Consider the following 16,454-nt stretch of genomic DNA (forward strand, 5'->3'; position numbering starts at 1 on the left):
GTCCAATTGGAGATAATCGAGAAAAGACAAAAATAGGATGGGTTCATTACAAAATCTTCTTCTAAAGAACCACAGAGCCAGACAAGGTGAAATGTATAATTATAGAAGCATCCTGGGGTAGTATAGATTCTAAATTGTTCAAATCAAAGCCCAAAGGTTTTGTGGGGCCACAATAGGGAATCCAAGTTTTACATAGAAATATATAGAAAAAAAACCCTTTAAAAATCATCTACTCAAGAACCAATGCAATGAGCTAGTAAAGCTGACACTTATGTGGAAGTATCCTGGGATAGTGTAGATTTTAAATTGTCCAATTCATAACCCCAGCTGGTGATAGGGCGGGGCCACAATAGGTATTGCAAAAGGGGAACTACTGTTACTGAGGTGAATGATGTGGCCCACGTGCCTCTTGATTTTGGATTTATTTTACACGTCTTTTCTACTTATATATATATACAAGTACAATGTTATCACAATTGTTTTTATTTTCTACAGTAACGCCTAATGTGACTCAAAAGTGAACTTTTTCAGAGAGAGATTTAAACATTTAGCCTAGGCTTCATCCTTATTAGAGATGGACGAGCTGTGTATTTGATCCTATGAGTTATATATGTTTTTTTGAATAAATAATCAATTATGTTATTTTATCTCATCTTAGCTGAAAGCTCTATTGATCTTTTCTGATCACCTTTCTGTCGTGCGTCCTAAGCTAGGTATTGCAGATTCTACCTTTTTCAAATCATGACCCCGAGTGGCAGGTTGGAACCACAGTAGGGAATCCAACTCTTACATTGAGAAATATAAGAAATCTTCTAGATTCTAAAGTGTTTAAATAATAGCCTTTGGGAGTAGGACAGGGGCTAGCTTTAGAATAATGGCTTTCTGCTTTAGAAAATTTGGATAGATATAAGCAGAGATCTGTCCAAATCTTCTCAAGCAGAGAGCTGCAGTTCTAAAGCTAAATAGGTATAACAATGGGGAAATTACGTTAAACAAAACAGGAGGGCCAAAGTTAAATATATAGGTGAGCGTTTTGGCCCATGGCGCTCTTGTGTTTGTACAAAGGGTTAGAAAAAGTGGTTTAAAATGTAAAAATATATTGAGAAAAAAAAAAAAACTGTGTGTCGCTATACTAGAAGAATAGACAGCAACACTCGATGGGAGTTCTTTTTTCCCAGTTTACCTTTAGAATTAAATGAATATGGTTTAATCACTAAAAATACGAAATGTTGCCTATACAATCTTATTTTATTTGAAAAATAAAATGTTTCGTCCTAAAGCAAATTTCTCAATAAAATTTACTCTTTAACTTGAATTGCATTTTTCTCTTTTTGGATGATCTTTTATTATTATTTTTTAATTTTTTTATATTAATCATGTAAGTGATTACAAGTAAGATTATATCAGATGAACCACAAAATCAGTGAAAGGCCGTCACAAGAAGTTAAAGCCATTAACGATTAATTCAAATTTCATCATTGTTTGCTACTTCGTTTTAATTAACTCTATAAACTTGATTGCCGACAGCTTTACGACTGACCACAAAATCTGGCATGTAGACTTTCTGTTGAATGATAAACAGTTACTCAAAGGACCTTTAATTCAACAAATCTAAACTGTTGCGGTGGTGCAAGTGCAGAGCAAACAGGTATTTCAAAGGCATATTTCTGCATCCAAGGAGATGGAAATTCTCGTTGTAAGAAAAATCAATTAAGAAAGAAAAAAATAAAACTTTTTTAAAAGATGTATCGATTGTAAACTTCCTACACCGCCTAGAGAAATGTCGATCACGGCGGCTGTGTCAAATCTTGATTTCATTTCGTCAACAAAATTCTTATAAATCTTAATGACTTCCTGTGTTCTGTAGTGACGGCGGGTTAATTTTAGGTCTGAGCGTTGGTGGGTCGGCTCGGTTTCCTCCCTTCATTCACAACTACTTCATTTTGTGTCAAGTTTTGAAGAGAATCTAAATATTTCCGTTCTTGTAAAGCTCACCTATATATACTTGAATTATGAGTATGTTTTGTAGTAAATGTCAGAAATTGGATTCAATTATAAACGAAGTGTTTTCAATAATACGTAACTAATAGCGGACGACAGTGCGGCCTTATCATGCTGGTGGAAGGGACATTTTAATTGGGTTTTTTGTTTCAAACCGGAGATAATCTGTAGTCTGAACGCAGGCAGTGAGCATCACGATGCCGGAATGATAAAACAATTGAATGTCATCTAAAAAGGGAATTCACAAAAACCGTTTCGATTTGTTCGGGATATCCTCATCATATCATGAAGACCGTCCGCCTCATCTTTACTGTGATATTATTTATTAAGGGTGAGTATATATCAAATATTCCTTGCTTTGATGTGCCTCTTCTTACCTGTTTATTCATTTTTTGTCTCCCAGTCCAGGCTGTGCATGTATTATTTGCATTGTTTCGGTTTTAAGCAATAAATCTAGGTAATGTTATTTGCATACTGATAAAACACACTTTTTTCCATTTTATCAATTGTCGTCTGCTAAAACATCATGTGTAGAATTGGCCGGGTTTAAAAGCGGCTGAAAAAATTAAGTGATTAAAAAGGATATGAATTGAGAATAAAATCTTATTTTGTTCATATATGGATTACATGACATGTGTATTGCAGTAATTTCTGTTCTGGTTTTAAGTAGTCCTAAGGAACAAGGGTTGTGTATTCAGATGCCCATTAAACCACAAAAGGGAGAGCAGGATTAAGTTCACCTCTCAGAACAGTTTCAATTAATTATTTCCTACAAGGGGAGATTGATCTTAGGGCCTCTTGTCAAAGGTAGTTATCGTCAACTATCATCGTAACAATCATCTCTGATTTCATCTCAGTTATGGCTTACCCTATACTTCTTTCTTAAAGTATTGTTTATTATTTGCTTAACATGCTAAGACATTTATTTACACGTTTTGGATTCAGCAATTTTCTTCAATGCGAAAAGACGCGTATATTTTTTAGACAAATTAAAAAGTTTAAAACTGTGATATAATTTAATAGTAAAAGAGAGGGGCATAAATAAAGGAAGAAATGATAAAGAAAATCGTAACTTGGTTTTGAATCTCAACTCTTGTTCCTTTTCAGTATGAAAGAGATTAAATACAAACTAGTTTTGGTAATTAAAAAGAATACAAAAACTCGCGAAGTTAAAGTTAGCAAGTGTATAGTTCAATAAGATTGTTTCTGGAAAAAAGTTACTTATATCACTCTAGATTTAAGTGTGAATACTTCACCTAAGTCAGGGAAAGAGTGAATTATAGGACACCTCTTTGACGAAAAGCAAACGAATTATTCAGTACGTGTCAATTACATTGTAATTCAAGTGTTATAGAGAACAGCACACTGGGGTGATTAAAGATATTGAAGGAAATTGATGTATATTTTTTATAGTAACCCTTCTTGAAATGACTTATTTTTAGTGGCTGTTCTCTTTTTCATTCATTTTTTTCTGGCATCAGTTTTAGTTTTCATGCAGGTTAATGTGGGTCTTATTTGACATTGTTATTTTTAAGCAAAAAATGCATGCCCTTACCGAATCGTTTATTTTAAAATGTTTTATTCATGACTTATCTCTAAATACTTTCAGTTGTACCACTTTCAACAATGCACTTATGCGATTGTTTCATATAGTTTATTTACTGTTTTTGGATTTCCCAGTATTACAAATAATTTACCTTTCACGTGCCTACGCAGGTTGTAACTCCCAAATTATTTAACTAACATTCATTTTATTTTAAAGTTTAATGGTATCTGCAGATGTTTTTTATGTATGTTGATGGAGGAACTGACAGATTTGTATTTAAATATACAGGTACCGGGAGCAGCTCCGATGTCGACCCAGGAGTCCGATCTCCCAAACATAGCGGTAATTCCTGTCATTTGTTTGTTTCATTTCATTCCTGTCACATACTGATTAACACATGCGTCACAACAAAGCGTGAATAAGTGAAACTGTGGGAAAACCTGGTAACAAATTTGTATAAATTCCCGAAAGTTTCATGTTTTTATCTGTAAAAAAAATAAATAGATAAAGCATGAAGACCAAATTAAAAACGTTGATATGATGTTGAAAATTATCTTCCATTATATGCCTCAGGAACACCACCCAGTTCTCCATTAGTTATGTGGATCAAAGTATATAACAAATTTATTAACATGTTTTATTAGTAATTTAATAAAATGTTAACCTCCGAACTTAATTAAATCTTTGATTTGACAAAGCAGTCCGTAAATGACTACAATGAGCTTACTAATTGTCCTTGTACAGATCTAGACGTGTGTAACGATAAAGTCCACACGGTTCTAGACGAGAACTGGCGAGAAATTGGCAGCAAGCACTCCAGTCACTGTGACCAAAACTTGGGAGAGGGATGGTTTAGGTTCATTATCAATGGAAAACCTGCCCAGCTTCCAACACTATGTATAAAGGTATTGGAAATTCTGAAAACCTAGGCATGCAAATGCATAATGTTTTTTTTTTTAATGTGGAAAAGAGGGCATAAATAATATTAGCTTCATATAATAGTATGTGAATGAGTGACATGACTTAAATTTGGTTGCTTGCGAAACTACCCAAGAAGATAAAAAATATGAATTTACGGTAAGGCACACTATTTCGTTCTCCATGCGCAAGTAGAATTAAACATCCAAAAATCAAATTTATATTTCCCCTCTGAAAAGAAAAGTACAAAATCAAAAGAACAGGAATTACATTTTACCCGGATATAATTTTTACTCTCTGAAGTATTCGTTCAAAATTGGTTAAAATGATATGAAAAAATAAACATAAAAAAATAAACACTGTAAAAGTTAAATTGTCACTGGAAGTTAGACACTCCTTCCTTAGAAAATAGAAGCCATAATGGCGGCCACTTATCAGTCTACTCGGGCCGCGCAGTCACTTCCGGGCCTGTGTAAACAGAGTGTCTCAGCAGCTTCCTCTTTCAATTGTCTTAATACTCAATTCCAAATTAAAGGAATCCGTTCTTTTCAATTAGTATGTTTTGTTTACTTGTCAATAATCCTTAGTGAAGGTCTAACGAGAGCTGCAGTTAATGATCCAAAGCCCTCCCAATATAATATTCGCTACATCAGAAGATATAGTCCATTTCGAATTATTCTTGGTCTGTTGCAAAAATGAATCTTTTTTCATTCAGTACTACGTGTCAATGTTTATAATATCCATAATCACTGTCAAGTAGAGGAAGTTTCCTTTGAATATTCGGACATTTTCCCAAAAATAAACTACTTTTCCAATTTGATGTTACATTCAAATCTTTAATTTAAAATTCTTCTGGATATGAATAAAAAAGGTTGCTTTAAAAAGTAAGGTGGACTACTGCATAACTCTTGTAGTTTTAATCATAAAAGCCATACTTTTGACTTACCCTTATAAAAAAATTATAAGCATGACCTGCGTTAGCCATCTTATCTACATCTTCACACGTTTTCATTTAGAATAAAGCGTGTGGGACAGTTGTTCCCCTCCGACTAGACCTCCACGATCAACCACTTCCGGCAGTGAACCACTCTGTCCGTGTGTCTGTCTGTGGCTCCTATACCATCCTCGGGAAATGGGACTGCTGCGTTCTACGACAGCCGGCGGTCGTCCACAATTGTGGCGCGTTTTATGTGTACAGGCTGCGCCCACCTGACAGGTGTGATGTCGGATACTGTATAGTCAGTAAGTGGTCTTGTTTCATAAGTATGCTTAAAATCATCATAATTAGATGATTCATTTTGAAAAGAGAAACAAATAATCATTAAGGCTATACTGAGTATATAAATTGATCAGGGATCATTTATTATTTTGTGCTGATAAATATAAATATATTTATGTGACGTTGAAAACGTTTTTGTGCCATTTAGCGACATTGAAGTTTTTGTTTTTTTTTTTTTTTGTTTTTTTTTTTTAAATAAGCTGATATTTACTAAGAAAACAACGAATGTTTATTAACAATTTATGACATGCTTCTATTCTATTCAATTCTTATCATTCATGAAATGATCTGACAGTAACAAATTCATTAAGTTCTTAATATTTTCTTCTCATATTATTTAGCATGTCAACTTTCTAAAATATATATACTGACCACTTATCAATGAATTCATGTCATCCACTAATACATGTATACACTAATGTAGAGTAAAATAATGAAAAACTATGGTTTGTTTATAATTAGGGTGGCCATTACAAATGTCGTTAAGAGAACTAAATTAACCATATTCGTATTTCTAATCGTTCATAGGTGAAGAGAATCAGATGAAGATGCATGCCTTTACAGCGAAAACAGGAGAGCCCTCTTATGAATTACCGAATCCTACCTATCAAGCATCTACCACAACAGCGAGTTATATACCATCTACAACAAAAGGTACGCCATCTATAAGTAACTAATCAGCATCTACCGTCTATAACTCCGACTATCAAGTACTGTGGAATCATCACTGGGTGCGTTCACAGTTCTGCCGTTGGTAGACAAAAGTTGCCGTTGGTAAAATTAATTACCATTGGCATGCCACTGGTACCAATGTTTTTTGCCAATGGTGCAGACAGTCTAGAGTGTGGTTAGTGTTGGTAAATGACGTCACAGCTAGTTATCGACATGGCAACAAGCTCTGGGATCCCGGATTTACAATGATATAAACGATTTTTCCTCTAATCCTTTTTAACAAATCATGGCAAAATCACATAAAAATCATATCAAACACTTATATTCATGATTTTGAAGTATGATTTAGACATGATCCATTAAATGGATTATATAAAACTCATAGATATGGCAACTAAAGAAGTGTGATCCTAATGTGGTTTGTTTGTCGGATATGAGTCTGCTATGATTTTCTTGCGATTCTGGCATGTGCCAATAACTTAGAAGACAAAGAAATCTATAATTCAGTATTACCAATGTCTCCATTGGACTCCCATTGGTAACATTGGTAAAATTGTTACATTTGTATGCCAATACCCGTTCAGGGTTTATTGGTACAGTTGGTACCATTGTCAAATTATTGTACCAATGGTATATTGAAAGTTGGTACTAATGGTAGAACTGTGAACGCACCCACTGTTCGTGAAGGACCGATTTTCGTGGCTTTCGTTGTTAACTCTGACCAAGGAATATACATCCCCACGATGCGATACGAGGGGTGATCAATAAGTTTGCGAACTATCTCTATATCTACGAAACCACAATTCAGATTAGAAAAAAAAAATTGGTACACACATAGACATACACAAGTTCTATAAATAGCATATGCTGAATAAAGTTTTGCTCCTTGTTTGTGACGTCACAATGTGAAAATGATGTCACTGTGTAGGTCACTTGTGACGAAAAATGGCTGTCCCAGTCGTACTCGTTCAACAAAGGACTGTACTTTTCTTTGTATATATCTTAAAAATCCCTTTGCAATAGCATATAATAATTTGTACACAGTTTATTAAGACAAATGACTTTCTATTAATTCAATTAATGATTGGACTGATCGTTTTAGTGAAGGAAGGCAGATGGTAAAAAATGATACTTGTTATGTTGCCCAGTGAAAGCAAGTTTGAAAAGAGATGTGTTTTTAATTAAGCAATTCGCTATCAAAGACCTCCAATTTACACTTTGAAAAATAGTTGAATATTTGAACAATAATATAATTATTAAATACCTAAGATATTGTTTACTTTAGATTTTAAACATATTAGATATGATAAAAAGGAGGCATCCATTCTCTATCAACCTTGAATAAACGTCTCTCCCGAGAAAGAAGATTTGGGGTTTAATGGTCGCCATGCTTATTTTTGGAAAGGATATTCTTATCCACCAATACTGTTTCCGAGATTTGACCATTTCTGACAAATGAACTTTTCTCGTTATAAAAATTCACTTACGTGAAAATAAATATATAACTCAGAAAAATGTTCCTGCTTTTGTGACAGAATGCTACGGAAGGGGTCACGCGACCGCCTATATCACGTGATTCGCGCATGATTAGAACGGTGGTTGATGTGCATTAAAATTGGAGAGGGCTAATTTAAAATATAATCAACACTGAAACCAAATATTGTTTCTTTTAAGGAAGTTATTCAATTAGTTCGCGAACTTTTTGATCACCCCTCGTATATGCAGACATTTGTTTTATTATTCATTAAAAGTTAAATTACGAAATAGAACTTGTTATCAAAGAAATTACGTCCCCACAAACCAGAAAACTTTTGGCTACCCACCAACATTCACCCCCACGAATAAAAATGATTCCACAGTATCGACTTGTACACAAATGATCAAGAATTTGTCACAAACGTTAAAAGTAACAGTCTCCAAGTAAGACTTGGAATGTTATAATCTTTGCCAAACGAAAATATTTATAATCATCGTCTTTCATAAAAAAAATATTTTGAAAATCATTAATAGCAGATGAAAAATTTTCCATGAGAGACAGGGTAGAAAATGCATAAATGCACCAACAAAGAGATCATAATTGACCTTTTTTACGTACTGAGTTTAACTTTTACCTACTTTTTAATGTTTTAGTTAATTATTTTAGAAACGTCCTTTATAGAATTGCAATGACACTCTCTGGTATTACTGGAATTTTTTTTGCATAAATATAACATGTATAAGGAGAGAACAATGTTCATTTTAGATAACAGATGTTCATCAAATGAACGACTGTGTCCAAATGGTTGTGTCCCTTTATCCCAAAGCTGTCCAATGACGTTGGATTGTGAGTTTAATTCCATACACTTCTTTTTGTCAATCTTTTAGTTAAACTATTCTCAGACCTTTACATTTTCAACCTTCTGTTAAATATTAAGTAATACTATATACACACTTAAATGTGCTCTGCTCCTGATCCGAATAGTTTTTATTTTGAACTTTGAGCTTGAATACTGATCGTTTTCACCCTATTTCATAAATCATGATACTGTTTTATATTATTACAAATCATGATATTGTCTTATGTTATTTCAGTGAGCTCTCTGAGAAGACGAGTCGTTCATACCTTTGATACAGTACGGCAAACTCACTACTTCACTCACAAAACAACTACCAGAAAAACCCCAACATCAATGATAAACTCTGAAAGCAGTTCAGAACAGGCAGTAACTACATATCAAAGCCAAAGCTCTCCCGACAGAACAACATCTGCTGCAGATATCAACAACAGAGGTGTGTTTACCACGGTGATAACGGCCATGATGACAAAAGATGAAAATACAGCAAATATTAAAGACACTGATCAAACAACCATAAATAGCAGATCTTCTACATCACATACCACTGTAACTACGTCAGGGAATGCCAATATGTCCACATCGTCTGTTCATGTGTTTAATTCACAAAGCAAGTCAGTTTTGTCAACACTTTCTCCGCCTAAAATGACTAAGTCTGATTCACAGGACATAAACTCTAAAACAACACATAAAAGTGGATTCCATGAAAATCAGAATGAACAACCTGTTCCTGATGAATCATATTGTGGTATTACTCTAGCTTTTGGATTTGAAGCTTCATATGTACAGGTATGCGGACTTTTGTGACCTTTGTAAATTTATCTGAATTTCTAGCAAGGTATCCAACAAAAAATTCCCAATCTTACCAAATTCTAATCTCACAACATGTATAAACTATTCATTAAAGAGAAAAAGAATTTCAATGGTCTTAGCATTTCCATATTATCCCTTTGTTTGATATATTAACAGAAACCTTGTTTGAAAATAAAGTAGAAAACAAAACATAATAAAAAAGATACTTATGATTTTACTTCTCGCAACTATTGCAGAATGTCAACTTCACAGACTTTAGAAGAAAATTACAGGTAATCTTTGCGTCGTTGCTGAATATCTACTATGTTGAAAACTATGGCGTTTATATTGAGGGAATTTTCTCATGGAAAACCAGATATCATAGAGAAACTTTTAAAACCTACACGTCATCTCACGTGCACTTTGGGCGGGGAGTCCGTAACCAATCGAATTACTACATCATAGTATTTGCAGAGGATATATTTAATACTGGTAAGTATAAACTTTTAAAATTTATCAAAAGCAAGATTTATGGCATGATCTGATAAAATCGTCTTAAAATTATACCTGGACAAAAATATTTAGGATTACAACATTATTTCAATGATTCACTTTTGACGAAGAAAAACTACACCTTAACAAAGTGGTGGTTATTACTTAAAGATATGTATGCCGTGTTAAACTGTATTTTTGCACAGCTGAAACCAAACAAAAATTTCTGAAGTATGTTAAGCTATCAAAAATGAAGCATTCTTGCAAATTCGACGAACTATTATTCGGTATTAACAAAGTACTGGTCGGGAAAAGAACACGATATTCTCATGCATATTTATTAAGGACTGACGTTTATGCTGGATCTGTGCATGTGCGCGGGAAAAGCATCGCAAGAATCATCAGGTCGAGGAAACCCCTTTTTTGTGACGTCTGTTCAGTGAGGAACCAAAATGACTGACAAATCGACCAATCAGCTCAATGAATTGCATTTAATGCATTTATAGGTTACTACTAAAATACTACATGTATTTTTCGAAAAGGCTAGTTTTTTTAAATCGCTCTCGGAAAGACGTGATGCATTTTCCTGAGCATTTACACGCTTAAAGCATTATGTACATTATTATCTATTAATCCCATGCTTACATTTGCATACAAATAATGTGTAACAATGATAAAAATCAGAGTTTCCCCCACTCCATTGTACAGGTCCTTTTGTTTACAGTTTCCCCGTGCGCTGTACTGTCAGTGAAAAGACAATTTCACGTGACTATTCCTCGGTAAAAAAAAGCAAACAACTCTGAGGTGTGCTCACGTATTGACAATGTTTACAAGGTGAACAACTTCGAAACATACAGTATGCTACTCAATACACGTTCTAAGATCAATGCACATAAGAATTAATATAGACTATGTGGTAATTTTTAAAAAAAAATTGTGAAACTGAAGTCTTTTTTTTTTTTATAAATGCATCAACCTTAAATTTTTACATGCAGTAATAACTGAGCAACAACTAATTCAACCAGTTACATGGCCGATTTACGAATATCGAGTTTAAAAATTAGAGTCTTATTTACTTGTGGAGACTTTGTGAGCGGTATTTCAAAGTACTTTTTAACGAGAAAAACTGAATTTATTTTTTAATGTGAGCACGGGAATTCTCAATTAGTACCTATTCTTCCTATTTTTCTCAAACACGTTTCAAAAAATTGTTAATTGGCTTTCCAGTCATCATTTGAAATCGCATCCTAAATTTCCCTAACCCACGTATTTGTAGTAAAAACGTAGTAGACCATCATGCTTTTCGGCTCATTCACGAGATTGGACCATTGTTTGCTCTGTGCATGCGAGACCACGTGATCATGAATATTTCAATAAGAGGCGGTTTAATATCCGACTCGGAGAGAAAATAATTTTTACCAAATAATATTTCATAACTTTTAAAAGTAGTGGATCGGAATTGTCTTATTTGCAGAAAGTATATAACTTATATAACTTGGTAAGACACCACATATACTTATTTCTTTAAAAAAAAAAACACTAATACGGCACATATATCTTTAACTAGAATTATTTTATGTTATCTTTTATAAAGTGGTGATTATTAATAAATCAAACATTATTGTATGTTATTTTAGTGGTTGTTATTAATTAACTAGATATTATTGTAATGTATGTTTTTTAGTAGTGTTTGTTAATTAACTAGACATTATTGTGTGTTATTTTAGTGGCGGTTATTAATTAACTAGATATTATTGTAATATATGTTTTTAGTAGTGTTTGTTAATTAACTAGACATTATTGTGTGTTATTTTAGTTCTGTACTTACCAGATCGAGTGATATCAACACTTCTTCAGAACTCCACAGTCGTCCACTACATAGAAGAAGAGGTACAGTGGATAATCATGACTTAAATAATGGCAATACTGCTTAAACCATTGCAAGTCAGCTAAGATCTGAGTCATTACAAATATAAAACCTACCTACACTTGGCATTGATAAGTATATATATATATATAATGAAAATTTCCCTGACTGTAAAAGTGCAGAGCTTGAACATTTATAATCCGCTTACCTGGCATTTCCCCATTCTATACACTAAGGTCTAGTTATAGGTGTGGTTATAGGTCAATATGTTAATGTTTTTATTTTGTATGATTTTTCCACAGCTTAGCGAGTGTATCAGTTGGTAAGAGATCCTTCGATTCCTTAACATCTTTTGACTTATGTAACTAACAGAAAACAAAATACAACTACTTTTTTCTATTGTATCAACATCTTCCTTTTACGTTTCTGATTGATTTTTTGTGCGTTTCTTAACCTGTTTACTTTAATATTGATTTGCTTCATTTTCTTACTTAACATTACATTATATCTGACATTATTTCAAAAATGTGCATTTTCATTGAGTTCAAATTCGTAAGGCATGTATAAAATAACCAGTCTGTTCAAGATTGTTTTGAAAATTACGTTACACTCAGTTTTACGAGTTTTGTCTGTGTTTAAAACACTCCGCCGTACATGAATAAAGAACAAAACTTAAGGATCTACATCCACAAAGTCTAAATATGAGTTTAAAAAGTATTTACTAAAAAATTAAAGTTTTACCATTAAAAAAAAAGAAATTTGAAGATAATACTCAAAATTCCATTTTTAATTTGTAAAATACTGAACTCAGAGTGTAAAGTAACACTTCCTCTTTATGAAATAATTGTTTATTTGATTCAATAATGCAGGAAAATTATACTTGAAACGAACATGAAAAAACATATTAATGTCAAACATTTAATGATATACGAAATAACGACCACAAAAGAGATAGTACTATTATTTATAGGCAGTTTACCTGGTTCCCAATCTAGTCAGTTTTCTGAATAAATATTGCTTAAATCGAAATGATTAAAAGAAATATTATAAAACCCTTCAGGTTTATATAATATTTCTGAAATGGAGAACTTTATAAATGTATCAGGTTTGACGTAAATTTTCAATTTTTACAACTGTAGCCTTTTCAAATAAACAGATTGACGAATTGCTTTACAGATACATCAAAGTGTTTAAACGACTATATTTGTTCTTCACACGAAAATAATCATTTGCTTTCATTTATTAATTAATTAAAATTGAATTTGAAAAAAAAATAAACATAATGTATATTGTTAGGATATTAATGAAATGAATTTTCAATTTTTCCGTATTCTATGTGTGTAAAAAAATCAAATTAAATTTTCTAATTACCAAATTTTTTTTATAATCTTTTCAGATAAAAGAATTCCATGCCACATTTTTGAATAAGACATTGAATAATACGGATGTGACGTCACGAGAGAAACCGTATACACCATTACTGTCTACTAACTTTGGACTATGTATAGCGGTATTTCTGCCCGTTTCTATTTGTGTCGTCTGCTCTCTGATCGGGATACTGAAAATAAACAGCAAGAATCGCTGTATGAACCTCCGAAGGAAGTCAGGACAGTATTACGTTAAGGTATTTTATTTATAGTATATATAATTATTATTTATATTAAGCCCTATAAACTGAAGGTCATGATACAAGAATGACGATTTTTTAGATAAATGTACATAAACGCGGCAACTCGAGAGTGTAGTCTTTAGAAAATATTTTGAACTTAAGTTTGAAGAACAGCATTACATGTAGCTCTGGTTATGGTGCCAATATTTCTTGGTTTCTATATGTATTTAAAACCACTATCGTCTATTAAATCATCATCAATTTTTGCCTTGCTATTTTTATCTTTCTTTACAGTGGGAGAGAGCATTAAAACGAGATGTCTGCAAAGGCATAGGGTATAAAGAAAATACGATGAAAGACAAAGATACTATCAAGGGCGAAAACTCGGTAAAACAGAATTTAATTCCTCCAAAAGACAGAGATACAACGGAGGAAGACGATAACAAGGCGAATATTAAGCGCGGGAAAATATTTGCAGACGACAGCTCGTGGGTCGTTCCCATCAGAGAATTTAACAAACCAAATGTTGTTCAGGGGCTTCAAACAAAGCTTTAAGAATTCGTGTCATTTTTTCTCTCTCTATTCTATAGAATAAGATTTAATGCTACAAACAAAATGTTTGATACATGCATAACTTTTTTGACTTCTTTTGGTTGTATCAAAAAATCTCTGAAATACACAGTTTTTTTTTTTTTTTAAATTATCCTTCCATTTTAAAAGCTCTTCCCATTTGGCAACATCCTCATAAATACTCTAAACAAAAAGAGTAATGCTTTTTCTTTTGCTTTTATTAAATTGCCTCAGATAAGTTTGTAATTTTTTTTTTTATAAATCATCGAAAATAATAAGCTAAAAGGTGAGATTTAAACCAAAAGGTGTTTTTATTATTTGCCTCGAAAGGGAGAATTCAAAGCAGGATATACCGGTATCTATAATGAAATGCATGTATGATATAAGTCCATTGTGAAACACAATGTTTTGCCATATCTTGCCAGTTAACTGAAGGAAAGTTTTGTGTTCATTTTTAAGCTCATGTCAGTTTAAAATTGACATGGATTATTTAAATATGAAAGTTAAAAAACTACTTAAAATTGCATTTTTACGATATCTAGTCAGTGTGCCATAACTAAATGACTTGAAGGGTATAATGTATTCACAAGAAAGCGCAAGTTTATACTTAGCGCAGATTTTCATATACTTACCTAATATCTATGCATAATTTTATATATGGAATTTTTGCCATAACGACATAATTTATAAAACTGAAGGAATTTTTTGACTCCTTACAATGAAACATTTTATGAGTAAAAAAAGAAAGGTCAAGCATGAAGGTTGTGTACTCGTTATTTATTATTCTATCATTATTTATTGATCGTAATGTTTACTTCAGGGTAAATATACGTGTATATTGTAAAAATAAATATTTTTCGGACTGTTGTTTGTTTTATTTTTTTTTTACAAATATTAAAAGAGCAACGAGGCAATATAAAAAAACCATATTGATTTTAGGGTTTTGAATGATATCGCTTAGATTTAATTCTTCTCTTAGATTTAATTCTTCTCACTACCAATCAGTACTAATTAATATTAAAGCAGTACAGTAATTTTTTGTTTGTTATTAAAGTACTATATTTTTAAAGTATGAAACATGTCGAGATAACGAACAGTATTCAAGATCAAAAATCTAAAAAACAATACAAAATAAGAGCAGAGCAAACACGGACCTCTACAACGTCAGAGATGGGATCAGGTGCCATGGAGGAGTGAGCATCCTCCGCCGACCGGTCACACCTGTTGTGTGCTCATTGTCATGATCAGAAAATAACAGAAAAAATCCGACTTCAAATCAGTGTATAAATAATGGAGTAACATGTAAGTATGAAAAAACGCCAGTCAGCATTTCACTGAATAATATCTTGTATTTTCTGACAAGGTCATTGTATCGACCGTAGAACTTACGAAATGATGACTTTAAACGAGACTGCTGACATTCTTGTTTCATTAACTTGTTTGTCAATGATTTACCTCGCTTTAGAAATTGTTCATACGTAGAGCATGCTCCTGCGTATCGAATCAACTGAGATGTATAAACTCCACATGCAGGTGATGAAGATATATTGCTACATAAGTAAGGAAAGTTGACGATAGAAAAGTTAAAGCTCATAACGTTTATCATAGAGCGTGGTTGTTAGATTACCTTAATTATTTTTTTCAAGTAAAGTGTCGAAATATGAAACAGATATGTCAGACTCTGTGATATCTCAAGCTCCCCATGATATATCGTATCTACATAGAATGGGAATTACCATGCACATTGTTAATTGACAGTACGTTGTCGATATATCTAAATGTCGAGTTGAAGGCCTCAGCAAGCATTTTCTTCTTTTTTTCTGAGCCAATTTTAACCAAACTTTTATAAAGCATCCTTGGGTGAAGAAGGGTTTAAATTACTTTTAAAATCTTCTCAATGACCAATGAGCTAGAAAAAGATGAAACTTACGTGTAAACATCCTGGGGAAGTGTAAACTCTAAATTGTTCAAATGAATAACCCAGGGGGTAGGGCGGGGCCACAGTAGGTAATCCAACTTTTACATTAAAGTAAAAGAAACTTTAATTTTTTTCTTATCAAGAACCACTGGGCCAGAAAAGCTGAAACTTACGTGGAAGGATCCAAAGGTAGTGTAAATTCAATTTTTTTCAAATAGTGACAACTGGGGTAAGGGCGGGGCCACAATAAGGAATCCACGTTTTACATAGAAATTTATAGGAATAAACTTTGAAAATCTTTTTTCTCAAGCTCCACTGGGCTAGAAAAGCTGAAACATATATGGAAGCATAGTGTAGATTCTAAATTGTTCAAATCATGACCCCTGCGGGTAGGGCTTGGTCACAATAAGGAATTTATACAATGAAGTATATAGGACTTACAATCTTCTTCTCAAGA

General features: G+C 32.8%; 1 protein-coding gene across 2 annotated transcripts; it reads left to right on the plus strand.

Annotated features, from left to right (window-relative positions):
• Positions 1 to 1,843: 1,843 nt before the first annotated feature.
• Positions 1,844 to 14,946, plus strand: LOC134265245 (uncharacterized). 2 transcript variants are annotated; one of them, XM_062747494.1, is made up of 11 exons: positions 1,844 to 2,332; positions 3,836 to 3,889; positions 4,292 to 4,452; positions 5,482 to 5,707; positions 6,273 to 6,398; positions 8,659 to 8,739; positions 8,988 to 9,538; positions 9,799 to 10,033; positions 11,865 to 11,923; positions 13,297 to 13,524; positions 13,804 to 14,946. In XM_062747494.1, exons 1-11 carry the CDS (start codon positions 2,287 to 2,289, stop codon positions 14,062 to 14,064), a joined length of 2,028 nt encoding a protein of 675 aa, XP_062603478.1. In that variant the 5' UTR covers positions 1,844 to 2,286; the 3' UTR covers positions 14,065 to 14,946. The 2 variants fall into 2 exon arrangements, with proteins under 2 accessions (XP_062603478.1, XP_062603477.1); XM_062747493.1 differs by having other exon boundaries at positions 1,848 to 2,332; positions 11,850 to 11,923.
• The last annotated feature ends 1,508 nt before the right edge of the window (positions 14,947 to 16,454 follow it).

The sequence above is a fragment of the Saccostrea cucullata genome, unplaced genomic scaffold, assembly GCF_032062105.1.
Source record: "Saccostrea cucullata isolate Sc308-1 unplaced genomic scaffold, CSIRO_AGI_Scuc_v1 ctg302, whole genome shotgun sequence".
Taxonomy (NCBI): Eukaryota; Metazoa; Mollusca; class Bivalvia; order Ostreida; family Ostreidae; genus Saccostrea; species Saccostrea cuccullata.